General features: G+C 44.5%; 1 protein-coding gene across 26 annotated transcripts in view; it reads left to right on the top strand.

Annotated features, from left to right (window-relative positions):
- MACF1 (microtubule actin crosslinking factor 1) overlaps positions 1-25,892 on the top strand; it is a 347,599-nt gene that overhangs the window by 266,451 nt on the left and 55,256 nt on the right. Inside the window, exons 1-2 of one of the 26 annotated variants that reach the window (XM_047723652.1) lie at positions 14,200-18,373; positions 18,452-18,969. The exons of the other annotated variants lie outside the window; for them this stretch is intronic. Of the exons in view, the coding sequence (XP_047579608.1) occupies positions 15,235-18,373; positions 18,452-18,969 (3,657 nt within the window). The 5' untranslated portion in view covers positions 14,200-15,234. Of the gene's footprint in view, positions 1-14,199; positions 18,374-18,451; positions 18,970-25,892 lie in introns of those variants that run through there. 26 annotated transcript variants of the gene reach the window in all.

Here is a 25,892-nt window from a genome sequence, read left to right as displayed (position 1 = left end):
CCAATACCTTGTGAAGGCTAGGACCAGACACTGATGAGCTGGTCACCTCAGAGTGTGTTTCTCTGCAGGGGACTGGTGTTGAAATGCAAGACTGGAAGAAAAGAGAGAAAGAGGGTGGTGGAGCTATGTGCCCTGTGTGTATCTTCCTCAAGATGGGGGCGCAAATCAGAAGCCTGATTCCACAGGTCTGCCTTATAAAGTCAAAGGCATTGGGAAGTGTTTTTGCCTCCTCCCAGCAAAGGCCTTCGGTCAGGAGGGGAGGAGCACACTCCTGGCTCTACTCCTGCTGAGCTCATGGGAAGTGAAAACAATGGGAGGGGGAAAGCTCAGTGTGTCAGCTCTACAGTCCCCTAGAGGGTGAGTAAAGGGAAGGTCTTTTTGGACCCATTCTAAGGACTGCGTCATTTTGGTGGTTTGAGTATTGAGTTTTGGGTTAATGTGCTCTATATCCAGCAATGGATTAATCTTCCATCACTAAACCAGCAGACAAGATTCATAAAGTGTGACTCTGCTTTCAGACTCAAAGTGTTTTTAATAAGTCAAAGTGTTTTTAATAAGTCAAAACCAGAGGGGTGCCTGGGTGGCTCAGTCGGTTAAGCATCTGCCTTTGGCTCAGGTCGTGGTCTCAGGGTCCTGGGATCCAGTCCAGTGGTGGGACCACACTCTCAGCACAGAATCTGCTGACGAGCAGAGGATATGAGTCTATAGACAGGAGCGTGGGCTCTGCTCTGAGCTGGCTAAGTCCACTGCGGATGGGTGGAAAAGACAGATGAGTCAGGTCTGGGGACAACCCCGGGCTTACTTGGGACGGTGCAGTAGTGCTGAGAAATACGTAGAAAGGCAGCTTGTGGGAAAAGTTATTTCCTCCTTAAATGAACGTGAAAAACTGAAACTCATTATTCTGAGGGAAGGCTTTTCCGTCAGTTGCTTCTGAGTAAATGATAGAATCTGGTCAGCCAGTGAGGATCTATCAAATGGGAAGAGAGTCCTCTCCCACTCTAAACAAAAACCTCAAACCTTCCTAAATTAGGCGCTTTACTGGATTCAATCATTCCAGAAATCTCAAATGAGAATGTTGAGCGTGTTTTCAGAAAACTGGAAGGAAAAGAAGTTGGCTAATCTCTTCAGGAAGTTCTGTTTTCCTGAACAAGAGAGTCAGTGATTATTGAGGAGAAGGAATCGTATGTACATAACAGGACACTAACAAGAAAGGAGGGACCTTTATTTCACTGAAACTCAAGCCAAAGAAATCTAGTAACTCTGATGATAACAAGAGGCTTTCCTCATTTTGAAATTCCCTGTGCCAGTTTTATAGTCAAGAATTGAGATCATTCTGAGTCTCAAACTTTCAAACCCCTTCCTGTACACACACACGCGCACACACATACAGAAACAGACACACATACACACACCCCTCTACCCAAGAACCACAGTGGCCTCTCAGTCAGGAAGTAGGTGGTGATTTGGGCATCAAGAGCAGCATCAGGAACCCTGGATGCTCTTTGCACTCTGTATTTCATGTGTTAATTTTTTTTTTAAGATTTTATTTATTTATTTGACAGAGATCCCAAGTAGGCAGAGAGGCACACGGAGGGGGTGGGGGGCGACAGGCTCTCTGCTGAGCAGAGAGCCCAATTCGGGGTTCGATCCCAGGACCCTGAGACCATGACCCTAGCCCAAGGCAGAGGCTCAACCCTCTGAGCCACCCAGGTGCCCCTTCATGTGTTAATTTATGTTTACTGTGCATTTGGGCCAGGCTTCAGATTCAGCACGCCACACTCAGTGACAAGAAAGAACAAGTGGGAAAAATGGAAACCCTTTTAGGGTCCATAGGTTTCTCACAAAGGTTCACTTTGCCTAATGGTGCGCTGGAAGCACCCAAGCCTGTTGCGTCTTTTCCTTCCTTGCCTTTGAGGCTGGATGGTGGGATATAGGTAAGGCAGCAGGCTTCATTAGGACTGTCCTCAATCCTAATTCAGGGGGAGTAGAGCCCAGGGTCAGGGATTGCACGTGCTTACAGCCTTTGTCTGGAGACCTCAGTATCCCACCAGAACACCAGAACAAGAAAGCCCTGTAAATCTCTTGATTTTTTTTTTTTCTTATGGAAGGCGAGTTTAGGCTTCCCTTTGAGTACACATGAAAACTCTTAGAAGACAGGGTTTGACATGGAGCTGAAAGGCTGCCAATTTGCACAAAGATACTTCCCTGCCTTTCAAACAATTACAAAGACAGTATCAGCCCATCTTCGGTTTTGCCAGTTATATTCACCTAGAGAATAAAGCAAATAAGATCAGCATTATCTACCTGCCCTTGGAAAGAAAGGAAATCACACTTGGTGTGACCTGTCTGTCACCTGGAGGTTTCAGTATTTCCAGCTTTACAACAGCAAGATAAGTTGAGTAGGCAGCCCCGCTCCTGCCTTGTGCTGACCCTTGGCCTGTCTTGGTTTTTGGTTTTTTTCTCTCCCTCCTTCCTTCCTTTCCTTTCCTTTCCCTTCTTTCCTTCCTTCCTTACTTCCTTCCTCCTTCCTTCCTTAAACGAGGTTACTCCAATAGGAATTATGAGGGTCCAAGGAAGTAAAGAGAATGCCCTAGAACAGTAGAGAGAATGCCCTTGACATTTTAGGCTGGATAGTTCTTTGTGGTGGGCGGCTGTCCTGTGCATGGCAGGATGTTCAGCAGCCTCTCTGATCTCTACCCACTAGATGCCAGTAGCAACCCTGCCCCAGTGTAACAACCAAAAATGCCTATCTAGACATTGCTGGACATCCCCTGGAACGCAAAAATCTCTCTCAGTTGAGAACCACTGCCTTGAAGAAAATTGCCACCTACATGTGGGAAACTTAGAATTCAGCAGGAAAAGGTGCTGGTTGATTAAATTAAATATTTATGTAGCAGACACCTTCTCCTAATCTGATGAAGACTGTGTGGTAGCAGCAACTGCCTCTAAGTCAGCCTTCCTTTAGGCCAAGCCCTGGACTCCTGATTTTTGCTGGTACTAATCCGTGTCTGGTTTAAAATTTCCTAGGCACTTTCCCTGGCATCAGCAGTTTATTTTTCGTGGAGTTGTTGATGCAGGTGTTTGGTTGATGATGCATTTCTAAAGAGAAGAGGAACTTCCTGTGTGGAAATAGTTCAGGAGCTTTCCTCCTTCCCTGCCTTTAAGGGGAGACTATGGTCTGTCAGTTGCTCTCCTCAGCCCAGGAACTCACAGTTTGGCTGCTGATATTTATAACCCTTCAGAGACCATCCCTCAACACCCCACCCAAAGAATCCCAGTGCTCTGTAATAATCCCTTCAGCCCCCACTGTAGCAACTGGGTGGGGAGAAGGTGAAGAAGGCGCCTTTAAGGACTTCAGGTTTGCTTTATGTTGAAGTCTTTCCAGCCCCATTTTATAGTATCCCCATTCGTATTTTAAATAACAGCATCACAAAGCAAAATCCCAAGATTGCAGCCATTACATCATCTTAAAGGAGCCTCACGCTTCAGTGTAGGTAGTAAAACCAAATGGAAGCTTGTCAAGAAAGCATTGATGGATTTCAACCCCTCCCCCCCCCCCCCCCCAAAATCTGTCTGGAAATTTTGATAGCAAGGGAAGATTTTAAAGCAACAAAAGAAAGGACTGAGCAGTTTGATTTTAGTTTACTGAAATTCTTCACAGATCGTGTTAGCACGTAGCATTTGCAACTGAGGTTCACCATATGATCTTGTACACAAAGGAAGAAAAATATGTTTCCAGAAAAACTAGAATTCACCCCATGCAGAACTTACCTTCATTGTTGAATATTTGATTAGTGCACACGGTTGAGATAAGCACAGATTTGCAGAACAGGACCGTTTCTCATTGTGTCTGGAAATGAACCGGTCTCAAGCCTTGGCCTAGTCCTCAGCTGTAGCTTCAGAAAAATCCCAGGCACTTTCAAGCTAGCTGGCTGGCACACGGGTTGTAGCATAAACAGGGAGCCTCTAGGAAGTGTGATGAGTTGCTCTGAAGAGCACTTTATTGTTAGGGTTGGTTGGTTCACCAAGAATGAAATGAGTCCCACGGGGAGTCGTGTCAGGTCACTGCACCAAAGCATCACTGCACCAAAGGGCTGTCTCCTGCCAAACGGATTCTTCCCAAGTCTCAGCTGTCCCGGTTGGGAAACCTAGCTATGGGAAGAATGTGCTCCCTCCCCACCTTCCTTAATACTTATCTATTACCACTACCAAGTGCTCTTCAAATACCAGTCTCTGGCGTTGGCCGTGGAAGATTAATGGGACATACTTACTCCCTAGGCCTTCACAAGCTGTTTTCCTGCTACTAACACTGTGATTTGAAACATGGACCTTTCAGAACTCTGGCCCCTCCAGGATAAGAATAAGTGCTGCATGGTGATGGTCCATGGATCCCTTGGTGGGGGTTGGGAGGAAGGGGCTCGTTATTCCTTTCAGTCCGTTCTTACTCAGCACTTGCTCCGTGCCAGGCCTCGTGGTGGGGGACAGTGTGTTATGGGAAGCAGGCACAAGGGAGTGCAGGGGCAGTGATGTGTGGTGGCAAGTCCGGTGAGAGACATCCTAAATCCAAGCTCAAACCGTAATCCCCCATCAATCAGACTTTTAAAATTCCAGTTGCACAGGCGCCTGGGTGTCTCAGTGGGTTAAGCCTCTGCGATCCGCTCAGGTTATGGTCTCAGGGCCTGGGATCGAGCCCCACATTGGGTTCTCTGCTCAGCATGGAGCCTGCTCCCCCTTCTCTCTCTGCCTGCCTCTCTGCCTACTTGTGATCTCTCTCTCTATCAAATAAATAAATAAAATCTTTAAAAAAAAATTGCAGTTGCAGACAAGAGAATGCAACTTGAAGGTGTTATAGTATCTTGTTCAAGCCAACAGCAAGTGACTATTAGAACTGGGATTAGAAAGGTTTGTTTGGTACCAAAAACCATGCTTAATCAATAGTTGGGTGCAGTTTTACCCCTTGAGGACATTTGGCAATATCCAGAGACATTTTTGACTGCTACAACTAGAGGAGCTGCTACTAGCATCTTATTCAGCCCACTTCTAGCCAGGTGGGGGTTTGAAATTTTTTTCCCTCTCTTCAGATGCCATGACAAGAGTTAATTGACAAAAGAGTTGCACTGCCTGGCAAAGCTTCGTGGTTTTCCTCCCTTTTTTTCAAAAATAAGTTAAAATAGTGTTAGTTCGGAAAGTGACTTACACAGATCTGTTGGATAAAGTTAGGATTCTGGTGAACTAATTTAAGTCAGTGGCTAAAGAATTCTCTTAATACTTGACCAGTCCCCACCCTGCCACAAGCCTCCTGCTGTGGAAATCAATCAACTGTGTATCTCAAGCTGCTTCCTGTAGGGTGTGTTATGGAATGGCATCAGCCCCAGCACCAGCTGGGAGTCCTGATCTCAGTGTGATTTTATCAGACTTTGTCTCTTTGGAGCCTTGCTGTTTGGAACAAAGGATCCTCTGTTAGGAATGCAGAGAGCGTCTCTGATTGGACAGCAAGCATGTACGCACATGGTTCCCACGGAAAAAAACAGACAAATTACGCTGTAGCCTTCTAGAACTTGGGCCTCCAAGGTGCTTTTCCCTTGGGTTCTATTTTCACCCTTCTTTCTGTGGGTGCTTATCCTTCACCCAGACCAATGTAGGAGCCATCTGATCTGATGGATTAATTTATGGCCTCCTTCAGAACTGGTCTATATCTGTGCCTCTAGTCTTTTCCTTCTGCAGCCATGGAAACTCCATATTTGATCCCCACTATTTTTCCAGTGTTATTTCCTATAGAGACCACCCATCCACCCCATCCACTCATCCCAAACCCTCCTTATACATTTCGCCTATTTCTACCCAAACCTCAAGGCTTGGTCTAAGTCCTGTGTCTCCCCCCAAAGCCTCCTTGATCTATCCAGCTCACAACTTCTCCTGTTCTCCTAAACCACTTAAGATGTGAAACTCATTTGGCCTTTATCATAGACTGCCAAACTTTGGTGTTTTCTGATTCTATGCATTTGTCCCATCTCTAATCTCAGTGAATTCGTTTTTGTGTCCCTAGAAGTAGTTAACATATTGGTGTGCATGTACTTGGAGATTAGTGAATATATGACTGATTAGATGAGTGCTCTTTATTTCTTATAAGCCATGTGAGCTCTGGGATTCAAAATGCTGTCTACTTTTGCAAGACCTGATGCAAATCCTTGTGAATCCTGAGAAATTCTATTTCTAGCCTAGATTCTTCACTTCTCCTTGCCTGTGGGCTCTCTTCCTTCTTTACTAGTTAGCATATGTTAAAGGAACACAGTTTCATTTTGATATTAGCCTGAACAAAACAAACTTGCTCCTTCAGTTGCGCTTAACCAAAGCCAGATCCTGAAATACCATCTTCTAGTTGTTACCCATCACTTTAGAGTCATTGTCACTGGCCCGATTAGTTCACAGTTAGGAAGAGTCTTCATACTGCATGCAACTTAGTGTAGTTTAAAAAAAAAAAAAGGAATAAGTCTGAGTCAGAAATACTCAGGCTTTGAGTTCTGGCTCTGTCATTTACTAGCTGCATGTGACCTTGGGGGAAAATCACCTAACCTTTCTGTATAGTTATTTTAACTATAAAATATGAAATGGTTACCTTTAGAGTTTTTATGAGAGGTAAATGAAGTGATGTAGATGAAAGCACTAGGCATATATTAAGTGCTCAATAAATGATAATAATCTCTTATTTTTTTATTATTTATTTTCCCCCCTTAAAAGATTTTATTATTTTATTTGACAGAGAGAGCAAGAGAGGGAACACAAGCAGGGGGAGCAGCAGGGGGAGAGGGAGAAGCAGGCTTCCCAACAAACAGGGAGCTGGATGTGGGGTTCGATTCTATAACCCTGGGATTATGACGTGAGCCGGAGGCAGACGCCCAACAGACTGAGCCACCCAGGTGCCCCTGTAATCTCTTATTTAAAAAAACAAAAAAAAGTATCCAGGCATACAAATTAGAATATTATAAAATCTTTTTAATAAGAAGTTATGCCTTTTGTGCCTAGAGATAATTATTCTCCAGAAGATTTGCTCTAAGGCCCAGTACTCGATTAGATTAGTTCTTTCTCTTCTTGGAAAAATGGAGATTATGAGGGTAAAGTAAAATTAGCTCGGTGGCAGCAGTGAAACAGGTGGTTGGACAACAGCTTTCCTGAGCAGTTTTTGTGGGGAACAACTATAGAGCTGGTTTCTAACATTAGAGTTGCAGTATATAGACAATATGGGTCATGACTTGTAACACAACTTTAAATGTACTTGATGCACACATACATACATGTGCTTACTTACTTATTAACTTGTTAACTTATACATATCAAAATCCCACAGTAAGCATGTTTTTCTGAGACCATTTTGACTTTGGCTTATGTGTTCTACAAATCAGTGTTATTTTCATATCATTAACCAGAATTAACCAGAAGCCATTACCAGCTCAGTGACTTCCTCAGTAACTCAGAGTTACCCATCAGATCAATTTTAATGATCTCGAGGTCCTTGGCCTAATTAGCTTTTAACATAGACCATGTTATGTTCACCTGTTGCCATACAGTGGCAACTACCAAGTCAGCATCTTTGGGAGAGATATCTCTTAATATTAATCAATCTTTAATTAAAACATTGAGGTGTGAGGGGGAAAAGGTATCAGCTTAGTTTCAGAGAAAAGCAGCTTAAAAAACACAAATATAATTAATCTCTCTGCCAGGCATATATACCAGATCCAGATAGTTTTACAGAAAAGCTTTAATTCTTCACAGTTTCAGCAGAAATGTTTTTAATAATTCGGTTTTATGTATATATGAGTCAAGGGAAGAGGATGCTAAGAATTCAAAGAAATTGAACTTCTCTGAGACCTCCTCCAGCTTGAATTCATTGCATCTATCTAAGTGACCCATTTAATGTCTCTGTCATCTTGCAGTTTGTTCCCAAAGGAAAAGCTCTGATTTGGGTCCAGTTCTTTACATTCAAACCAAAGTTGGTTGGTTGTCGATCGATGGTAAGAATTGCTTTAGTAACAAAATGGAAGAGACGGTTTTCATAAATCTCTTCCCTCTGAATTATTTATCCTAACTCCTTTTCTAATATTGGAAAAAGGACCCCTATAGCAAGATTTCTTGGCAATTCACCCCAAAGGCCTGTTTCGTAGAAATAACCAAGCAGTTTTGTGAAGTTGTTAACATGCGAAAGTTGTAAAGTCCTGCAAATCTGGAGCAGGAATGACTGCTGTCGGTCCCAAGTGAAAGCCCACATGGCCATTTTCTCAGGAGATCCTTTCCTGCGCCTGCAGATCAGGCCCCCTTGACTGATGCTCTCCTAGTACTGCTTGCTTTTCTTTTAGAATACTTACTGCAAGTGAATTAAAATGAATGTCTGCCACCCCTACTGGAATATAGGTTCCTGACTGCATATTGCTCATCATTTTCTCCCTTGGTGTCTGGCATAATTTAAAGCACATAGTAGACCCTAGTAAATATTGAACAAGTTGAAAAGAATCAAGGCTATATCTTACGAAATTACTTGCCTTAAGAGGACAGAAAGAGGAACCCAAAGGTCAAAGAAGTACTAGTTAAAAAGATAGCGTCAGGATAGCATCGTGTCATGGAAGCCAAATGAACAGAGTCTCAGGAAGAAGGGAGGATCAGTACTTTCTCACCACTGCTTATCCTTAACCCACTAATGTGATCCAGCCGCTATCACTGCACTGAGACTGTTCTCTTGGAAGTATGCACTGATGTCCTAGTTGTCAAGTCTAGTAGTCTTGTCTTACTCATCATCCTCCTCATCTGTTATGCAGCATTTAACATCATAGCTTCTTCGCTTTCAAAACCCTCCTGTGCATTTTCTTTCCTGACATGGTATTCTCTCCATTCTCTTCTCTGGCTGCTATTCTGCTTTCTTTTTTGGTTTGTCCTCCTACTTCCCAAGTATGTGGTCTAAAATTCGGTCATCTACCCTCTTCCCTTTTAACCCACATTTAATCCCTGGATGTCCACCCCTTCATTCTTCTATGGAGGAAGGCTTCCAAATCTGTATCTCTACCCCAAACCTCTATCTTTTGTGTAAGGGGCCTTTCTGGACACCTCCCCATAGGTTGCCTTTGAGTACTTCACACTCAGTATACTCTAAATTGAATGTTTACATTTTCAAATAGTTTCTTCCCCTCTACTGCTGTTTTATAGGACAATTATGCCCTCAGGAATACAAGAGTAATGCTATAGCATTGTTTTATTTTCCCCTTAACCTCTACCTTCTGTCTGGTCAGCTTTGAAGTCCAAATATTCTGTTTCTGTGATTTCCTTCACAGCTCCCTTCCTCATTTTCATGAGTTCAGGCTTTTGTTACCTCTTGACTGAACTGCAAAGTCCTCCTGATTGCTCCACCTTCGATCTCCCCCATCTAAGCTTATTCTGTACAGACACCAATGCAGTATCATCAAACGTAAGCTCAAATCTTAAGAGCCTGGATTTTCACTAGCTATGCTACTTTGGACAAGTAAATTTACCACCTCCAGCTTTATTTTTAATTTAAGAATTTGGATTTTTAAAATGAGATCACATATATTAAATGGCAGTTTAATGAGCACTCCCAAACTATTGGGAGACTTTCCTCGCGCCACTCAGTAACTCTCATGAGCCCCTGGTAAGTTTAAATAAGTAAATTTCAATGTCATAATGGTTTTCTGAATAAAGAAGCATAAATTCATGCTTGGAATTAAAGGGCCTTGGTGAACTGGCCTTGAGCTACTTACCATTTTGACCTCTCATTTTTCCCTTTCATACTCACTGTATGTAAGCCATGCTGACTTTGAATTTGCTTCTGTAGGCTCCCTGCCTCTAGCCTTTCACTTAGAAATCTTGTCTTTACCATCTCTACATATCCATATCCCAGTGAGTAAATGTAATTACCTCCATAAAGCCTTCCCTGATTCCTCCTGCCTTCCTTCCTTCTACTTTTCTGTCCAGTCTTTTCTAATTCGCAGGGCCCGGTGCTTTTGTCATTACTATCTTGGTGAGTGGCTAAAAGAGAGATTAATACACTGTCTTTTGGAAAGTCTGCAAGCAGGAAAGGGCTTACAGGGGTCATGAGAGTTCCTGCAGAGTGTGTGGAAAGTTTTCTCATGGGTTTGGAAACACATGTGAGCTCACAGAGCATCAAAATCCTTAGTATCCCATTTAAAAGAAGCTTCACATCATGTTGTATTGCTTAATGAGCCACTCCATAGCCATCTTTATGTAATAAAAACACCTTAGGATGGTAGTTACTGATGCCCAACAGGTACAGACTAACACTGTGGCGTTTCCACTTGCCACTAAATAAATGCTTGTAAAGTCTAGCGAGCCTAAGATGAAAGGCATTTTGTAGATTTAAAATGTGCAAGATGTAACCAGTCTTCTGTATCCTCCTTTAATCAGAACTAATCCTCCAAGAGAGAGGGGTGCATGAAAAGGCATTAAAGAATCTGGGGAAGTGTGGACCTGGGGCCTCCAGATTGTCCTAGGAAGCTGGTGGTTTACTACTGGAGCAAAGGAGCAAAGGCAAAATGTCGGGTTCAAAACTTGGAGAGGGAGCTGTGTTAGGGTGTGAGGAGACTCTACCCAGCTGTCTTTAATTAAGAAGACAGCAGGAAGGACCAGGATTGTTCTTTCTTCTAAGTTCACTGAAGGAAAATCCAACACCAAATTTCATTCTTAGGAATCTCAAAATAAGTAGAGAATTCTTTGAACTCTGTAATCAACTAACTGGAAACTAATTTGAAATTTGGCTTCAGCACTTATATTTGTGGTTACAGGAGTGGGGGAAGCATCCAAAGAGGTTCTCTGGAGCTCCCTGTACTTGTCTTTTAAAAAGTTTACACACAGCATGTGAAATGAACAGATGCTTTTTTTGTTGGAGCTATCAGGGTAACAAGAGGCTGAAAGCTATATCAGGTATTTATTTCAGTCACTGAGATGGCTATTGGCAGAGTTCCACATACCAAAACTAAAGAGAAACTCATGAACAGATTAAAAAAAAAAAAAAGATGTGGAGGAAAGAGCCCTGTGCTTCCTCTCCTGATTTCTTCCTAAACACATACTGATGATAAAAAAGGAGCAGTGCACTCAGATAGCACTCTCTGGCTTCTTTTTTTGTGGTGGGGGAGAGAATTGGGCAACTTTATGTAATCCTTTCTATAGACTGTGTTTGAACTTTGGGGAGATTTCTCTATAATAAATCTCTTAACACTTTATAGTCAGAGAGTATAACTTAAGCCAATAAATACTTTGAATTTGAACTTCATAACTGTTAAAATGCTCTGTTTATTTATATCACAATATGGAGCATTTGGCCAGAATAGTGAAAATAAGGTAAATAGATAGATATGGGGAGGGCTTAAGAAGACTGAATTGGTTGGCACCTGACTGGGTGAGGAAACAGGAAAGGAATTTCTGGCCATGAAGTTTGTGATTCCACATCAAGATCATTCTTTATAATGGAATAACCACCCACCCTAGTCGAGAGCCAGAATTCCTCAGATTCTTCCAACCAGAGGGGCCCTGGCACACTAAACAGTCTGTTATGATATCTGAACACTTAAGTGAGTGTATTTGGCCAGGGAGACTTGCTAGTGAAATTGATCTTGCCTTTCCTGGGTTTTTCCAGTTGTACTGAATAATTAAAGGAAAATTAAGACCCAGATTCCCTGAAGTGTTAAGTATCAGATCTGTAGGCTGATCATACCTTAGGATCACAGTGTGTCAGAGTTAGAAGGACCTTAAAATTCACCCTGACAAACTGATAGAAGATTTGTTTCCCCAAATCCTTGCCCCTGACCCCTCAAGGGTCAAGAAAGTCATCATTTTAGGGGATACTTTATTCTTTGAGTAGCTGTGAGAAGGTTTTTTATTGGTTTCAAATCCACCCTTGGATCTTAGTGTGCCAGCTTAAGAAGACATCCAGTACAAGCCTCCTTCCTCCCACATCCCAGTCCTTCAGATACTTCACATTGATCACATTGCCTGGAACTTTCTCTAGGTCAAGAATTCTTGGTTCTTTCTCTTGTTTGTTCTTCAGGGGACCAGGTTTCTAGTGTCTTACAGTATAGGACCAGGAAGACTCAGGATTCTGGTATGGCTTCTTTAAAACTTTTAGAACTAAATAAAAAGTTAGAAAGGCTATCAAGACGCAATTTAGTCTATCCCCTTCCCCTTCAGTTTACAGATGAGGAGATAGTCTTTTGGATTTGACAGGGCAGAATTGATCAGCACTCTTTTGAAGGGAGAAGTGGAGTATAACACATTTTACTTGCAGTAAACAGTCTTTTTTTTTTTTTTTAAGATTTTATTTATTTATTTGACAGAGAGAGATCACAAGTAGACGGAGAGGCAGGCAGAGAGAGAGAGAGAGAGAGGGAAGCAGGCTTCTTGCTGAGCAGAGAGCCCGATGTGGGACTCCATCCCAGGACCCTGAGATCATGACCTGAGCCAAAGGCAGCGGCTTAACCCACTGAGCCACCCAGGCGCCCTAAACAGTCTTTTTTAATTTGCTTAATTCTTTTTTTTTTTTTTTTTAAGAACTCATGACCCCGAGATCAAGAGTGGCAGACATGCTCTACCGGCTGAGCCAGGCAGGCACCCCTTTAGTTGCTTAATTCTGATCATAGGCTTCAGCCCACACCTCATTTTTGCCAAGGACCTCTGGCTCTCTGAGTAAAGCCTAAGGCTCAGCTCAGAGGTTCACTGCCAGATCTCCATATGCCAACTATTGGCTTCACTCACTGTTCGTGTAAAGGATAGAAATAACATTTACGTAAGTTTAACCATCTATATTGACCACATGGTTCAAAAGAGATTCAGAAATTTTAGTAGACTTTGTTGCTTTTCCTTCATAAAATCAGAAAATGACCATCACAAAGGGAGCAGAGTATTGCACGCCTTCAGAAATGCAGCTGCCTCTGTTGGACAGTTTCCTGGGTTGCCCTTTGTACTTTCCTGGCTTAACAGTCACCAGGTGACTAGATGGCTTTTCTAAAAGCCAAGACGCTGTGGCCGGGAATATGGACCACTTTTCTCTCGTATTTTCCGTTTTGAGACTTGAAATACGGACGCATACTTTTGAGCTGGCTCCAGGGAGGCTCAGGTTTCCTTGGAAGTGCGCAGCAATAAAGCAGCCCAGGTGTTAGGGCGTGGGTCTCTGCTGCTGGCGTCTCCACCGCCCCGCCCCCTTCCTCGATCATTGCCACCTCTAAAGTCTGCGAGCAGAGATTCTGGTGGGAGGATGGACCAAGACCTGATGTACGGGAGAAAGGAAAGAGAGAAGGTGCCTAGAGTTCACCCAATAACTTGGCCTCACAGAATGCCTTCGGACACCAGGAAAGTGCCGGGTTTAAGGGTAGAGTGTTCTTGGCGCGGAAGGGGCGCGCTAAAGGTGACATTGGAGGGACTAAGACAGCCCTTGGTGGTAGAGCTGGAGCCGAGAGCCATGCGTGCGGCCCGCCGCAGCCGGCGCGACCCCGCCGGCAGATGGGCCCCGAACAGCCCCTGCCAGAACCCGCTAGCTTGGGGAGGCGGGGGCGCCCCTCTGGGTTCGCTCGCCCTTGGGCTGGGCTCGGAGCCCGGCGGGTCCGGACGCAGCGGGGGCGGCAGGGGGTCGGGCCAGAGAGAGAAGGGCGGGGCTTTCCTTTGTCAGGGGATTTGCACGGCGTGGCGGAGCCCGGCTCGGGTACCGCCCCCCTCCTCGCTCCCTCTCGGGGGGCGGGGCTCTCCCTCGGGCCCTGGGGCGCGGTGGGCGTGGGCATGGTGAGCCGAGCGGCTGGCGCCGGGGCTCCCTGGTCCCGAACCGCGCGGAAGCGCCGCCCCTGCCGCCTCGGCCTCCAATCCTCTCCGCCACCCCCTCCCTCTCGGCTCGGGCAGTTCCTTTTCCCTGCCCCCGCCACGGCTCCGCCTCCGCCCTCCTCCCCTTGGCTCTCCGCGTTGCGCTCCCGGGCTTCCAGGGGGGCTGCCCGGGCGGGGCGGGGCGGCGGCGCGGCGCGGGGAAGGGGGAGGAGAGCCGCCCGCCAGCCTAGCACTTGCAGCGAGCGGCGGGCGAGCGGGCCGTTCTGTGCGAGGGAGGAGGGCTCGTCCCCGCCCGGCCCGAGCGGAGCCTTTTGTTCCCAGCCAGAAGTTTGCATGCCGGGACCGTGACAGCTGCGGGCGGGGAGGACGGCGGGGCCGTGGGGCCGGCGGTGGCGGAGAATAGAGGCGGCTGCTTGACATGCAGCCCACGGCGCGGCGGCTGCGGGCCGGGGACTGGCGGCGGCGGGGGAGGCGGCACCCACAGCACGCGGGACTCAGCTGCCGGAGGGACAAACTAACTTCCTGAGCGCGGGACTGGAGGCCGGCGCGGCCCGGAGCCACCTGCCAGCCTGCGGTGAGGCATCCCTGACCCTCGCGGCGCGCGGCATGGCGCGGGGGAGTGGGCCGTGCTGAGCGAGCCCTTGGCCGGCCCTCGGCCGCTGCTGCAGCCTGCTGGGCTCCACTCGCCTTGTTTTGTGGACACAGCGCAGGGCTCTTCTGGGAGCCACAACAATGCCATGATGTTTTGGAGACAGGAAGCCCCAAGCTGGCCCCGAATGAAGGACTTCCTGTGTTTAAAGTTGCAGGAATATCCGCCGACCAGCCCAGTTCAAATGCAAACACCCGAACTAGGGAGGACGAATGGCTAATTCAGACCAGCTGGACTCTCCAGGACTGGAACTGAGGATAAAATGAAAGCAATTCTTAGGAGCTTGGGCTATACTTGAAGACTGAGGAGGCTGTGCCATTGTTATTAAAGGACACAATTGGTATAACGCTTCTTCCAACTCTGGGTGAGAAGTGAGTGGAACTAGATTCTGAATAAGACTTGTCAATATCAAATGGGGTTTTTTTGTTGTTTTTTTACTGACTGAATTAGAGCAGTGCTCTTAAAAGACACATACTCAAAAGAAGCCATACAAGGAATTATTTTATGGTTGTTGACTAAATTATACCACTTAACTGTCTGCAGCTATGAGACTGTTAGCCTGTAAGGAAAAAGCTGTTTCTCTTAGAGCTTCTCCCAGTATGGTTTCAGAGTTGGACTTACAGACTTTTCTGGAGGGCAGATCCAATTGGTGGTCCCCAGTTGTGAACATGTAAAAGGATTTTTAACTTATGCAGAATGCATTTTTGGGTAACCGGTGAAAAACTTTTAAAAGGTTGATGTTTCATCTTGATTGAAAAAGTATGGGTAAGCCACTCAGCAGGCCAGACTGTTTAAGGCAGAACCCCACCTGCCTGGGGAAAGGAGAGGAAGAGGATGGCTATATAGAAGATTGTTATGTTCCACAGCGATCTATATATGATACAATGAGGATAAATGAACAAATTGACCAGGGGTCAAAGCTCAACCAGACATCAAAAAGCACCATGGAAAAGATGGAAGGAAGTACTATATCCAGCAATGGTACATTAGGAGCAGCATCTAATGTTTTTGAATCTAGAGCCCCAGAAGGCAAAAAGCTAGATGAGAGAATAATATTTGATGCACTAAAGTTAAGCAGTGATGTACAGAAGTCAGCGCCTGTGCCACCCAGAAGGCGACCAAATACAGAACGCAAAGACAATGTTAACCGGAGATCGTGGAAGTCCTTCATGCCACCCAATTTCCCAGAATTTGCAGAAAGGATAGAAGCTTCTCTCAGTGAGGTTTCAGAAGCTGGTGCTTCAAATCCTTCCTTGCAAGAGAAGAAGGAATCCAATTCTGCATTAACAGAAAGTTCTGGTCATTTGGACCACAGGGAACCTCAGTCAGGGTCAGTGACTCTGGAACATGTGTCCAAATCCGTAGATATTCCAGAAGCGCAGGATGTGAAAAATTTAAGCGGCGAGTGCCAGGACTTCAGATCGCAGCCGCACAGTGAGCGCTCTCCCTGTGAATTCCAGCCTCTAGAATCAGAAACTGCAGCAGCAAGTGGTAACACAGATGTAATGCAGGAACATAGATTCTCAAGTGCAACCTGGCCCAGAGCCATGAAAAGTTTAGCTAAGGGAGGCTTCAGCGAGAAGCAGCACCCCCTTGGGGACGCAGCCTGCACTGTGGAAATGCCACCTCTCTCCCCTTGCCTGAGTGAAGAGCTGCTGGATCCAGAATTGCATATTCTCATAACTCCCAGCCTGAGAGAGAAAACAGAGTCTGAGCTAAAGTTTGAGGAGGATGAGCGATGGATCATGATGGAGGCTGAAGAGGAGTGGGAGGAAGAGAAACTGTCAGAAAGAGGAAAGATTTTTCTAACGGCAGATGAGAAAAAGAACAGCCTGGCTGATATTTTTGAAGAAAGGGAACAAGCAAACACTGTAGCAGTGGCAGAGGATGGGGCAGATTGCTCAGCTGCTGTCTTGAGAACTTTTGACCACCTAGCTCTTGGTCAGATTTGTTGCTTTGATGACCCACAGTCAGCTAAGAACCATTCGGCTTCTGTTCTGGAGGATACACCTCTGGGTTACAGTTGTGTTCTCACAGGTGAGAGTGCTGTAGGGGAGCTGACAAGCAGAACTGTTCAGGGGCTGGAGGGTCTGGTTTCCGACCTAGAATGTACTGTTGGTCCTGTTGATTCAGAGCAGCTCTCTGACACAGATTCAGTGCAGATGTTTCTCGAACTTGAAAAGGCGTGTTTATGTGAAGAAGGAGTAACTCCTCTAGCTGAGCTGGAGAGTCAAGCCTCTTCTGAAGGTCTGGCCCCATCCCAGGATGCAGAAAATGCACTTGTAATTAGTCATTTTCCAGGGGCTGCCTTAGGAGAAGAACACTTAGGCCTTTTAAATGTAAGGGTAAAAGACTCTGATACTGGATTGGATTGTGAATATTTTAATGCCCTGGATTCTTCTCAGGTGCCTAATGCTGTGGAACTTATTGTCTACTCTGACACCAGGAGAGGAGACACTTCCACGGTTAGTGAGGAGGAGCGTGAAAAAGTGCCTTCTAGCCCCGAGACTGCAGGGGAATTTAAGTTCAGACACCCAGCTGATCTGGAGTCACTGGGAAAGCTGGACCCAGGAGGACTGCCCAACTCTGATCATAGGGCTTCCCAGGAAGACAACTTATCAGGCTTTGTAGCTGAGCTGGCCAAAGAAAATGGCAGTTTGTCCCAGGTAGACTGCAGTCACTCTGAGGGGAATGTTGAAGAGTGTGTCGAGAGGGTCCCCCTCAGTTTTGCTTTTAGCTATGAACTAACAGATGTTACCTCAGGACCTGAAGTAGAGGTGTTCTCATGTGATTCACATTTACTAACAGATGAGATTCACTTGGAAAGTGAAAAAGGAGCTATTAATCAAGAAACTAACAGTCTGACTTCCTTGGGAAACGTGGATGCTTGTGAATTGTCCAAGGAGAAAGTTTGTGATGAGGATGGGGAGGGCCAAGAGCTGGGTTACTTGGCCAAGGTTTTGGAGGACCAAGCCCCAGCGCATTTTCACAGAGCCTTCTCAGAGCAGATCTTCCAGGATCTCCAGAGGAAGTCCGCAGAGTCAGATACTCTGAATCTGCCCCTGCTGGTTGGTGGACAGAGACATAGCAGAGATGGAGTGGAAGTTATAAACGATACAGAGCCCACACTGGATGTGGCGTCATCGGACGGCGGGGAGACAGAAATGAGAGATACAGAATCATTACCGAGTCTTCTTCTGGAGGAACAAGTTACCAAGGCTAGTAGTACGGAACTAGCTTTGGAGGGATGGATAACCCTCCCACAGAAGCCTGCTGCAGCTGCTGCAGTGCCCACTACAGAAGATGCCCTAGATGTTGCAGTGCTCGTTCCAGAGGAGGATGTCCCGGTTGCTGCAGCACCTGTCCCAGAGAGAGCTGCTGTAGCTGCTGCAGTGCCTTTCCCAGAGGCAGACATAGCAGTTGCTTCGGTGGCCGCCATTGAGGCACATGTCCCAGTTGCTTCAGTGGTCACTGGAGAGAAGGCTATCCTGGCTGCTGCCCCAGCTGTTGCAGTGCCTGCTTCTGAAGGGACTGTTGCAGTTGCTGCAGTGGCCATCATGGAGGAGGATGCAGCAGCTGTTGCAGAGCCCTTCCCAGGGGGGACTGCTTCAGCTGCTGCAGGGCCCACCACAAAGGATGACATCCCAGAGGGATCTGTTACCCCAGCTGCTGCAGTGCCCACCCCGGAGGAGCCTATCCCCCCAGCTGTTAGAGAACCCACCCCAGAGGAGCCTATCCCCCCAGCTGTTAGAGTGCCTACCCCAGAGGAGCCTATCCCCCCAGCTGTTAGAGCACCCACCCCGGAGGAGCCTACAGCCCCAGGTGTTAGAGCGCCCACCCCGGAGGAACCTATCACCCCAGCTGTTAGAGTGCCCACCCTGGAGGAGCCTACAGCCCCAGGTGTTAGAGTGCCCACCCTGGAGGAGCCTACAGCCTCAGCTGTTGGAGCGCCCACCCCGGAGGAGCCTATCCCCACAGCTGTTAGAGTGCCCACCCTGGAGGAGCCTATCCCACCAGCTGTTAGAGCGCCCACCCCAGAGGAGCCTATCCCCGCAGGGGTTAGAGCACCCACCCCGGAGGAGCCTACAGCCCCAGGTGTTAGAGCGCCCACCCCGGAGGAGCCTATGCCCCCAGCTGTTAGAGCACACACCCCGGAGAAGCCTATCCCCCCAGCTGTTAGAGAGCCCACCCCAGAGGAGCCTATCCCCCCAGCTGTTAGAGCACCCACCCCAGAGGAGCCTATCCCCCCAGCTGATAGAGTGCCTGCTATGGAGGAAGTGTTCTCTGCTGATGTACCCTTCCTGGGAGATACTGCCCACACTGATTCAGTGCCCATATCAGAAGAAGGAACTCCTGTTCTAGAGGAGGCTTCCCCCGCTAATATGTGGATCAAGGAGGACCTTGATTCCCCAGGATTTGGAATAAAAGAGGTGACTGGCACAGTGCTGCATGGGAAAGTGCCTCTGGCTACAACTGATGGATTAAATTCAAATGAGGTAATTGTTGCTCATTTCGTTGGGGAAGGATCTGGGGAGTAAAGTGATATTTGCAAGTTCTCTCTGACTTAATAGTGATCAAAAAGGACACAGTCCTTTCTTTGGTTCTCTTTGGGGCACTAGGCTTTTCCGGTCTTACTATTGCAATTATGGGGAAAATACGTCTTATTTGGTGAAAAACTTTACAATTCGTACTCTGTTGGTTTTTGTTTTTGTTTTGTTTTTTCTTTTGTTCAGTGATAAGCCAAGCCCAAAGAAAACAGGGATGTAAATAGTTGTTGGTTTACATTTTGGAAAAGGTTATTAGCAGGAAAGGGTGATTCTGCTTTTGAAAATGGCAGTGACCATGTTCTGTCCTAAATCTCCTCTTTAATAGGTGATGTCAGCCCTGAGGTTGGGTCTCAGAGAACTGGGATACTTCTTTGCACTTGGCAAGTTAGTCAGATGTCCTGAATCTCCAGTTTGCCCATTTATTAAGGCAAAATCCTGTGAGGATAATGAAATAACCCATGGAAAACACCAAGTGTGTAAGATTTCAGTCACTGTCAATACCCTCTCCATTTCTCTTCCACAGAGCTGTGTTGGTTAGTTGAAAGAATTCATAAGAGCAGGCTCGGCGAAAGCAATATCTAGAAGTATGAATAGCAGCTTTTAAATACAAATGTGTGTTTCTTAAAGCCAGAATAAGATGTAATAATGTTTATGAAAAGAGATTTTAGCCATCTCGTCAAACGTAGTATCCTGAAGCAAGTCACTCTTTTTTTCCTGGACCTCTTGTTTCCTAATCCATATAATAAGGGAATTAGATTAAATGTCCTCCTGCCTTTCTCGTAACTTCAGGATTCTGAGATTCTTAATGTTAGCGAATGGAATGTGTTAGGAAACTGATGGGAACGGTGTTCACATCCTTGAGCACTCCTAGTCAAAGACATTTAAGATTGGCTACTTTCTACAGTTCACTGCCCCAGTGTCATTTGGTCAGTGATAGGGAATGAAGCTGGTAGAAGTTTCATCTAATATAGTCGGGGATTACTGAGTACAGAGGTGGTTTTGATTTTATACCATCCCTAAGGCCCATAACAGTGCCTTCCTTGTGGTAGGCATTCACTGTTGACTGATGGAGTGAATGTCAGTCTCCTGAATATCCGTGGTTGCTACAGAGAGATGGGTTCTCACATCCACCTCATGCCAGGGCCTTTCTGGGAAGCCTTCTTGGCTAAAGCACCAATTAAACCTGCAGCTACCAGCAATGAAAAGTCATTTTGATTACAGGCCACAAGTTTCCAACTTGTTTAGCTGAGTGGTGGTGGTGTCACCTTGGGCTTCACCAGATATTTTGTAATGTAGCATCCCATCAAGCTATAATGCATCACCTTTCAGATTGGGGAATGATTCCATTTTCTGAGTTTTACTGAACTTGGGAGTAACACTGGGATCCCAGAAGTCACAGCCATTTTTGATTATACAGAATATTTTTAGTATAAAGCCTGCAGCATAATCAATGAAATATAGGGATTAAATTTGTAAGGAGCTGATCAAATCTGCATAAAGGAAAAATTCAGAGGAATCCCTAATATCAGTCTCAAATCTGTTTCCTCATCTATAAAATTAATAAATGGCACTAGGTAATTTCTGAGGGTCCCTTCAGCTAGAGGAGGTAATCATTTTATGAAATACTACCTGATAAAATGGCAGGAGAAGGCAGTGGTGGGTTGCAAGGTTGTCCATCATCTTTGAAGTATGGTTACGTTATGGAATATCTGGAGGTAAGCTGATGTCTGCATTTGTGTACAAAAAAAGAAATCTAAGACATTGCCCCAGCCAGGACGTTAACCAATAAGAAATATTTTGAAATTTCAAAATATTTTGAAAATATTTATTGAAACAAAATATGTATCATTATAGAGGTAACATGAGTGTACAGATTTTGCTAAACTGGTGAAATATTATTGAGAGAAAAAGTTTTTCCAAGATGAGAGCTGTATGGATTTCATTTCTTCCTAAAGGGTTCCTAGAGGAAACTGAAGCTGTCGTTTTAATACATAAACACTTAGAACTCAGCAAGTGATCATACCTGAAATGCGATTTAGATTTTGTGTGTCTGTGCATATATGCAAATACAAACATGTATACATGATTAAAATAGATATAAATTTTCTCTTTTTTTCAAGATTTTATTTGAGAGAGAGCACATGCACTTGCTCATAAGCACATGGAGTGGAGTGGGCAGAGGGAGAAGTGGACTCCCTGCTGAGCAGGGAACTGGACACTGGGGGCCTGGGCACCATCCCAGGACCCTGGGATCATGGCCAAAGGCAACCACTTAACTGACTGGGCCACCCAGGCGTCCAAAGGCCTAATAAATTTTCTAATAGCATTAGCGAGCAATTGATAGAAGAACCAAAATGCTAGAACTTAATCTGCTATCCCTTTAGTGGGATCCTAGGCCCACTGAGAGAACAATCTGTGGTTATTTAAACCCTCTTCTCTTTTGCAGATTTCCTCAGTCTTATTTCCAGATACTAGTTCAACGGAAGACAAAAAATCTTGTATAAAATTAGGGGTTCTATAAAATTCAAAATTTATAAGAAAGTCTTTTAAAAAGCAAAAATTGGGGAGCCCTACAATCTTAGCTCAGTGTTTGAATGCTCAACTGATCAGCAGAACCTTCCTAAATTTGTTTGCCTTGCCTAATACCATTTCTATAAAAGTATTCATTCATTCACTGGATAAATACTTATTGCATACCTACTCTGTGCCAGGTATTGGGGCTCCTGCAGTGAATAGGATTGGCATAGTCCTTGCCCTTGTGGAACTTACATTGTATTAGCAGAGGCAGATATTAAGCAAAAAGGACACAAATATAGGAGCACCTGGCTGGCTCAGAAGACCATGTGACTTTTTTTTTTTTTTTTTTTTTAGGATTTATTTCAGAGGGAGAGAGAATCTCAAGCACACCCCATGCTGTTTGTGGAGCCCCACACAGGGCTCAATCCTATGACCATGAGATCACGACCTGAGTCAAAACCAAGAAAGAAAGAAGGATTTTAATGATTTCATTTACATTTTTATTTTTTTATTTTATATTTTTAAAAGGTTTTATTTATTTATTTGAGAGAGAGAGCACAAGCAGGGGGAGAGGCAGGCAGAGGGAGGAGCAGGCTCCCTGCTGAGCAAGGAGCCTGATGCTGACTCGATCCCAGGACTCTGGGGTCATGACCTGAGCCAAAGGCAGACACTTAACCAACTGAGCCACCCAGGCGCCCCTCATTTACATTTTTAAAACATTACTCTCAGCCTAACGATAGAGAAAACCACCCTACCTAGACAGTAAACATTCTCAACACTGGCTGGAGTTTATAAATCTGAGGTTTATTTTGCCTTACATTTTATTAATTTGTCTTAGGATTGGCATGAGATAGAGAAAACACTGAATGGTTTGCAAAAAAAAATCAAAACAAACACACATACACGAAGAAATCATACTGGCTGCTATTTGTGGAGCGCATTAACGGGAATTAAGGACAGAGTAGCGAGGCTGCTAGGTTATTGCAGTTGTCTAGGTGGCTTGGACTAGAGAGGCGTCAGTGGATTTGAAGACCAGTTGGTTAGACTCAAGATATATTTTGGAGGCAGAATCAATAAGACCTGATAATGACTTTATGTAGGGAGGGAAGGAGAAGGAAAGGGAGTTCTCAAGGTTCGCTTCTAGGTTCTAGTTTGTACAACTGAGTGGATGGGAGCAGTAGTAAATTATTGATTTAGGGAAGAACAGGTTTGGGGGAAGAGGAAAGGAGGAGGTACTGTTCAGTTGTGGAATGGTTAGGTTTTTGAGGTACCCATGATTCATTTGTATGGCAATATTAAGAAAATATTTGGATGTACAGATGCACACACATATATATTTGTACACACATACACAAACATACCATAAACATCATGGTTAATATTTAAAGCCACAGGAATAGATAGAATTGCCAAGAAGAGAACCCAAGACTGACATCTTCCCCTGACCCCCACCTCCCAAAGATGAACATTTGGAGGTCTAGAAGAAAAGGAGGGAGAGAGCAAAGGAGATAAAAAATGGATCAGGCAGGATGAAAATTGGGAGAATGTGGTATTACCAAAGACTAAAGTGTTTTAAGGGGTGCCTGGGTGGCTAAGTTGGTTAGGCAACTGCCTTCGGCCCAGGTCATGATCCTGGGTCCTGGGATCGAGTCCCACATTGGGCTCCCAGCTACACGGGGAGTCTGCTTCTCCCTCTGACTTCTCCCCTTTCATGCCCTCTCTCACTGTCTCTCAAATAAATAAAATCTTTAAAAAAAAAAAAAAAGAAGAAGAAGTTCTTTAGGGGGTGCCTGTTTGGCTCAGTGGGTTAAGCCTCTGCATTCAGCTCAGGTCATGATCTCAGGGTCTTGGGATCGAACCCTGCTTCAGGATCTCTGCTCCCCACTCTCTCTGCCTCCTTGTGATCTCTGTCTGTCAAACAAGTAAATAATCTTTTTTTTTTTTTTTTTTTTTTAAAGGGGGTACCTGGGTGGCTCAGTGGGTTAAAGCCTCTGCCTTCGGCTCAGGTCATGATCTCAGGGTCCTGGGATTGAGCCCCACATCGGGCTCTCTGCTCAGCAGGGAGCCTGCTTCTTCCCTCTCTCTCTGCCTGCTTCTCTGCCTACTCGTGATCTCTCTATCAAATAAATAAATAAACTAAAAAAAAAAAAAAAAGCTCTTTGGGAAATTTTCTGTTTTATGTCCCAGTTGCATCTTACACTCTTGCAATAATTTTTACTAGTGTTTTTCTCTGGGAAATGTCTGCCAGCTCTGGTTGGTTAATAACATGGCACAGCCCCATTGAAATACTGAGGAGTAGGAATTTTAATGCATCTGAAAGCACTGATTTTGCAGAACAGCTTTATTTGGGAGTTGAGAGAAGGGAGCAAGTATTTTCAAATGTACTTTCTATAACATTCTGTTCACTTGTGTTCAAAGTAAATATTTAGATAGTGTTTATTTAGAAGTACTATCATAGATTCTCAAACTTCTGGACAAAAGATGAGACATATACCCATTCCCTGTCAACTCAATCCATGGAATGGAGGTTGGGAAACAAAAGAAGGAATCTCTAATGCTTCCATAGGAAATGTTCATTGACAAAGTAAATGCAGATTTTTTAAAAGAATTACCTCTGTTATATGAAAGAGATTACTAAGTTATTTGAATATATTTTACTTTTCTGTGTCATGTATATCACTAGCCAGTAGAGTTTCTTGCCAAGTTGGAGATATTCCCTATCTGTACTGCCCAGTACAATAGGCACTTAACCACATACAGCTGTTGACCACGTGAAATGTGGCTTAGTGTGGTTGAGGAACTGAATTTTAGTTAAATAGCCTCATATTGGACAGCACAGAAGGAATTTAAATGTTAAGTATGACACAAGATTTGCTTACTGGATAAAAGTGGGCTCTTCAGTGTGAACTTGATGTCTTCCCTCCTCACCTTTGGTTTTCTTTCTTTGCCTTTCCAATCCCCACACCCTACCACCACCACCACCACCATTTTGTTGTACCTAAGCAACTTAAAACATCGGAGTTGTTTTTTTTACCCCCTCTGCTTTGATTTTTCTGCAGTGAAAACATCTTTAGTAGAAAATGGAATCATAGCACTTGCTTTTTCCAGGAATCATGTTGTTGGGGCAACAGTCATTTTTAGCTGAACCGCCTTGTAGTGTTGCCTAACAAAATATGGTGTAATCAAATTATAGTATAAAATGAAGCTCCCTGGTAATTACCTTTGAAACCTTCCTTTTTTTCATGTTCCCTGGGGCTTTTCCTCCCTGGTGAGTCACTTATCCAGCCATAGCCCATTCTCTCAAGAATCCGTTTCCTAATCCAAGTGTAATCTGTAGTCTCATATAGGCCAAAATTAATCCTAACCCGAGTTTATGTTTTTCTTTTACATTTTTGTTTTCTTCCATTTTTTGTCCTTCTTTGGCTTTAGTTGACTCACCTGTGTCACTAAAACTGAAGGAACATTTTATAGAAGAAAAGAGAATGGCATTAATGGCATTAATTATTGGCATTAATTTCCATTTCAGTGCATTTTTCTCCTGGTTCAAAATGTGTGGAATGTGGCTGATTTTATCCTCTGATAATTGATAATTGAGAGAAGTCTGATCTTTGAGATAATTATCTGTTTCATTCTTTTCCTTAATACTATTAATGTGTCAAAGTATCATTTTCTTTTTACTCTGTTTCCTTTCTAAGTCATAATGGAGCTTATGAACTTCAGTAGAAAGAAACATGCATTGTTTGTTATACTTCTTCACATTGTTTTAAAATTCCATTGTTTAATGATGAACATGGATATTCAGTATTATAATTTTTAGAAAGCTTTATGTATATCTGCATCTCAGAGTATGTGTCTGAAGTTGGTGAGGACATTTCCCAGTATTACTGGCCCATTTCCCTTTGTAATCTCAGGAATACTGCTCCAAGATTATTAGCGGTGTGTGGTCTGTGGCTCTGGACCAGAATGGAATTAAATGACCACAGGGGGATTAAACTATGAGGTTGGCATTTTTCACAACATTAATAATGTTTTGGCTAATTGAGTTATTGTTCCTAGTCAAAGAAGAGCATTGCATGTATCAGTGGTGTTAAAGCTATTCCCCAAGGTATTTTTAATCTTAAATACTGGTCATTTGATATTCTTCCCTTTTAGGATTGATATACATCACACTTTTATGATATCTTCAGACTGATGCTTCTCTATTCCCTATAGCTTTTTGCATTAAAAATTAAGCAAGCAGAAACCAACCAACCAACCACGAGTCATTGGCTAAAAGACCTAAGTAGTGCCATAACTCTCTGTAATTACTTGTCCGTAGGAGGATGTACTGAAATATGAAACCACATGTTTCTTTG

The sequence above is a fragment of the Lutra lutra genome, chromosome 4 (genome assembly GCF_902655055.1).
Source record: "Lutra lutra chromosome 4, mLutLut1.2, whole genome shotgun sequence".
NCBI lineage: Eukaryota > Metazoa > Chordata > Mammalia > Carnivora > Mustelidae > Lutra > Lutra lutra.
The sequence above is the reverse complement of the archived record's forward strand: the minus strand, read 5'-3'. Positions and strand labels throughout refer to the sequence as shown.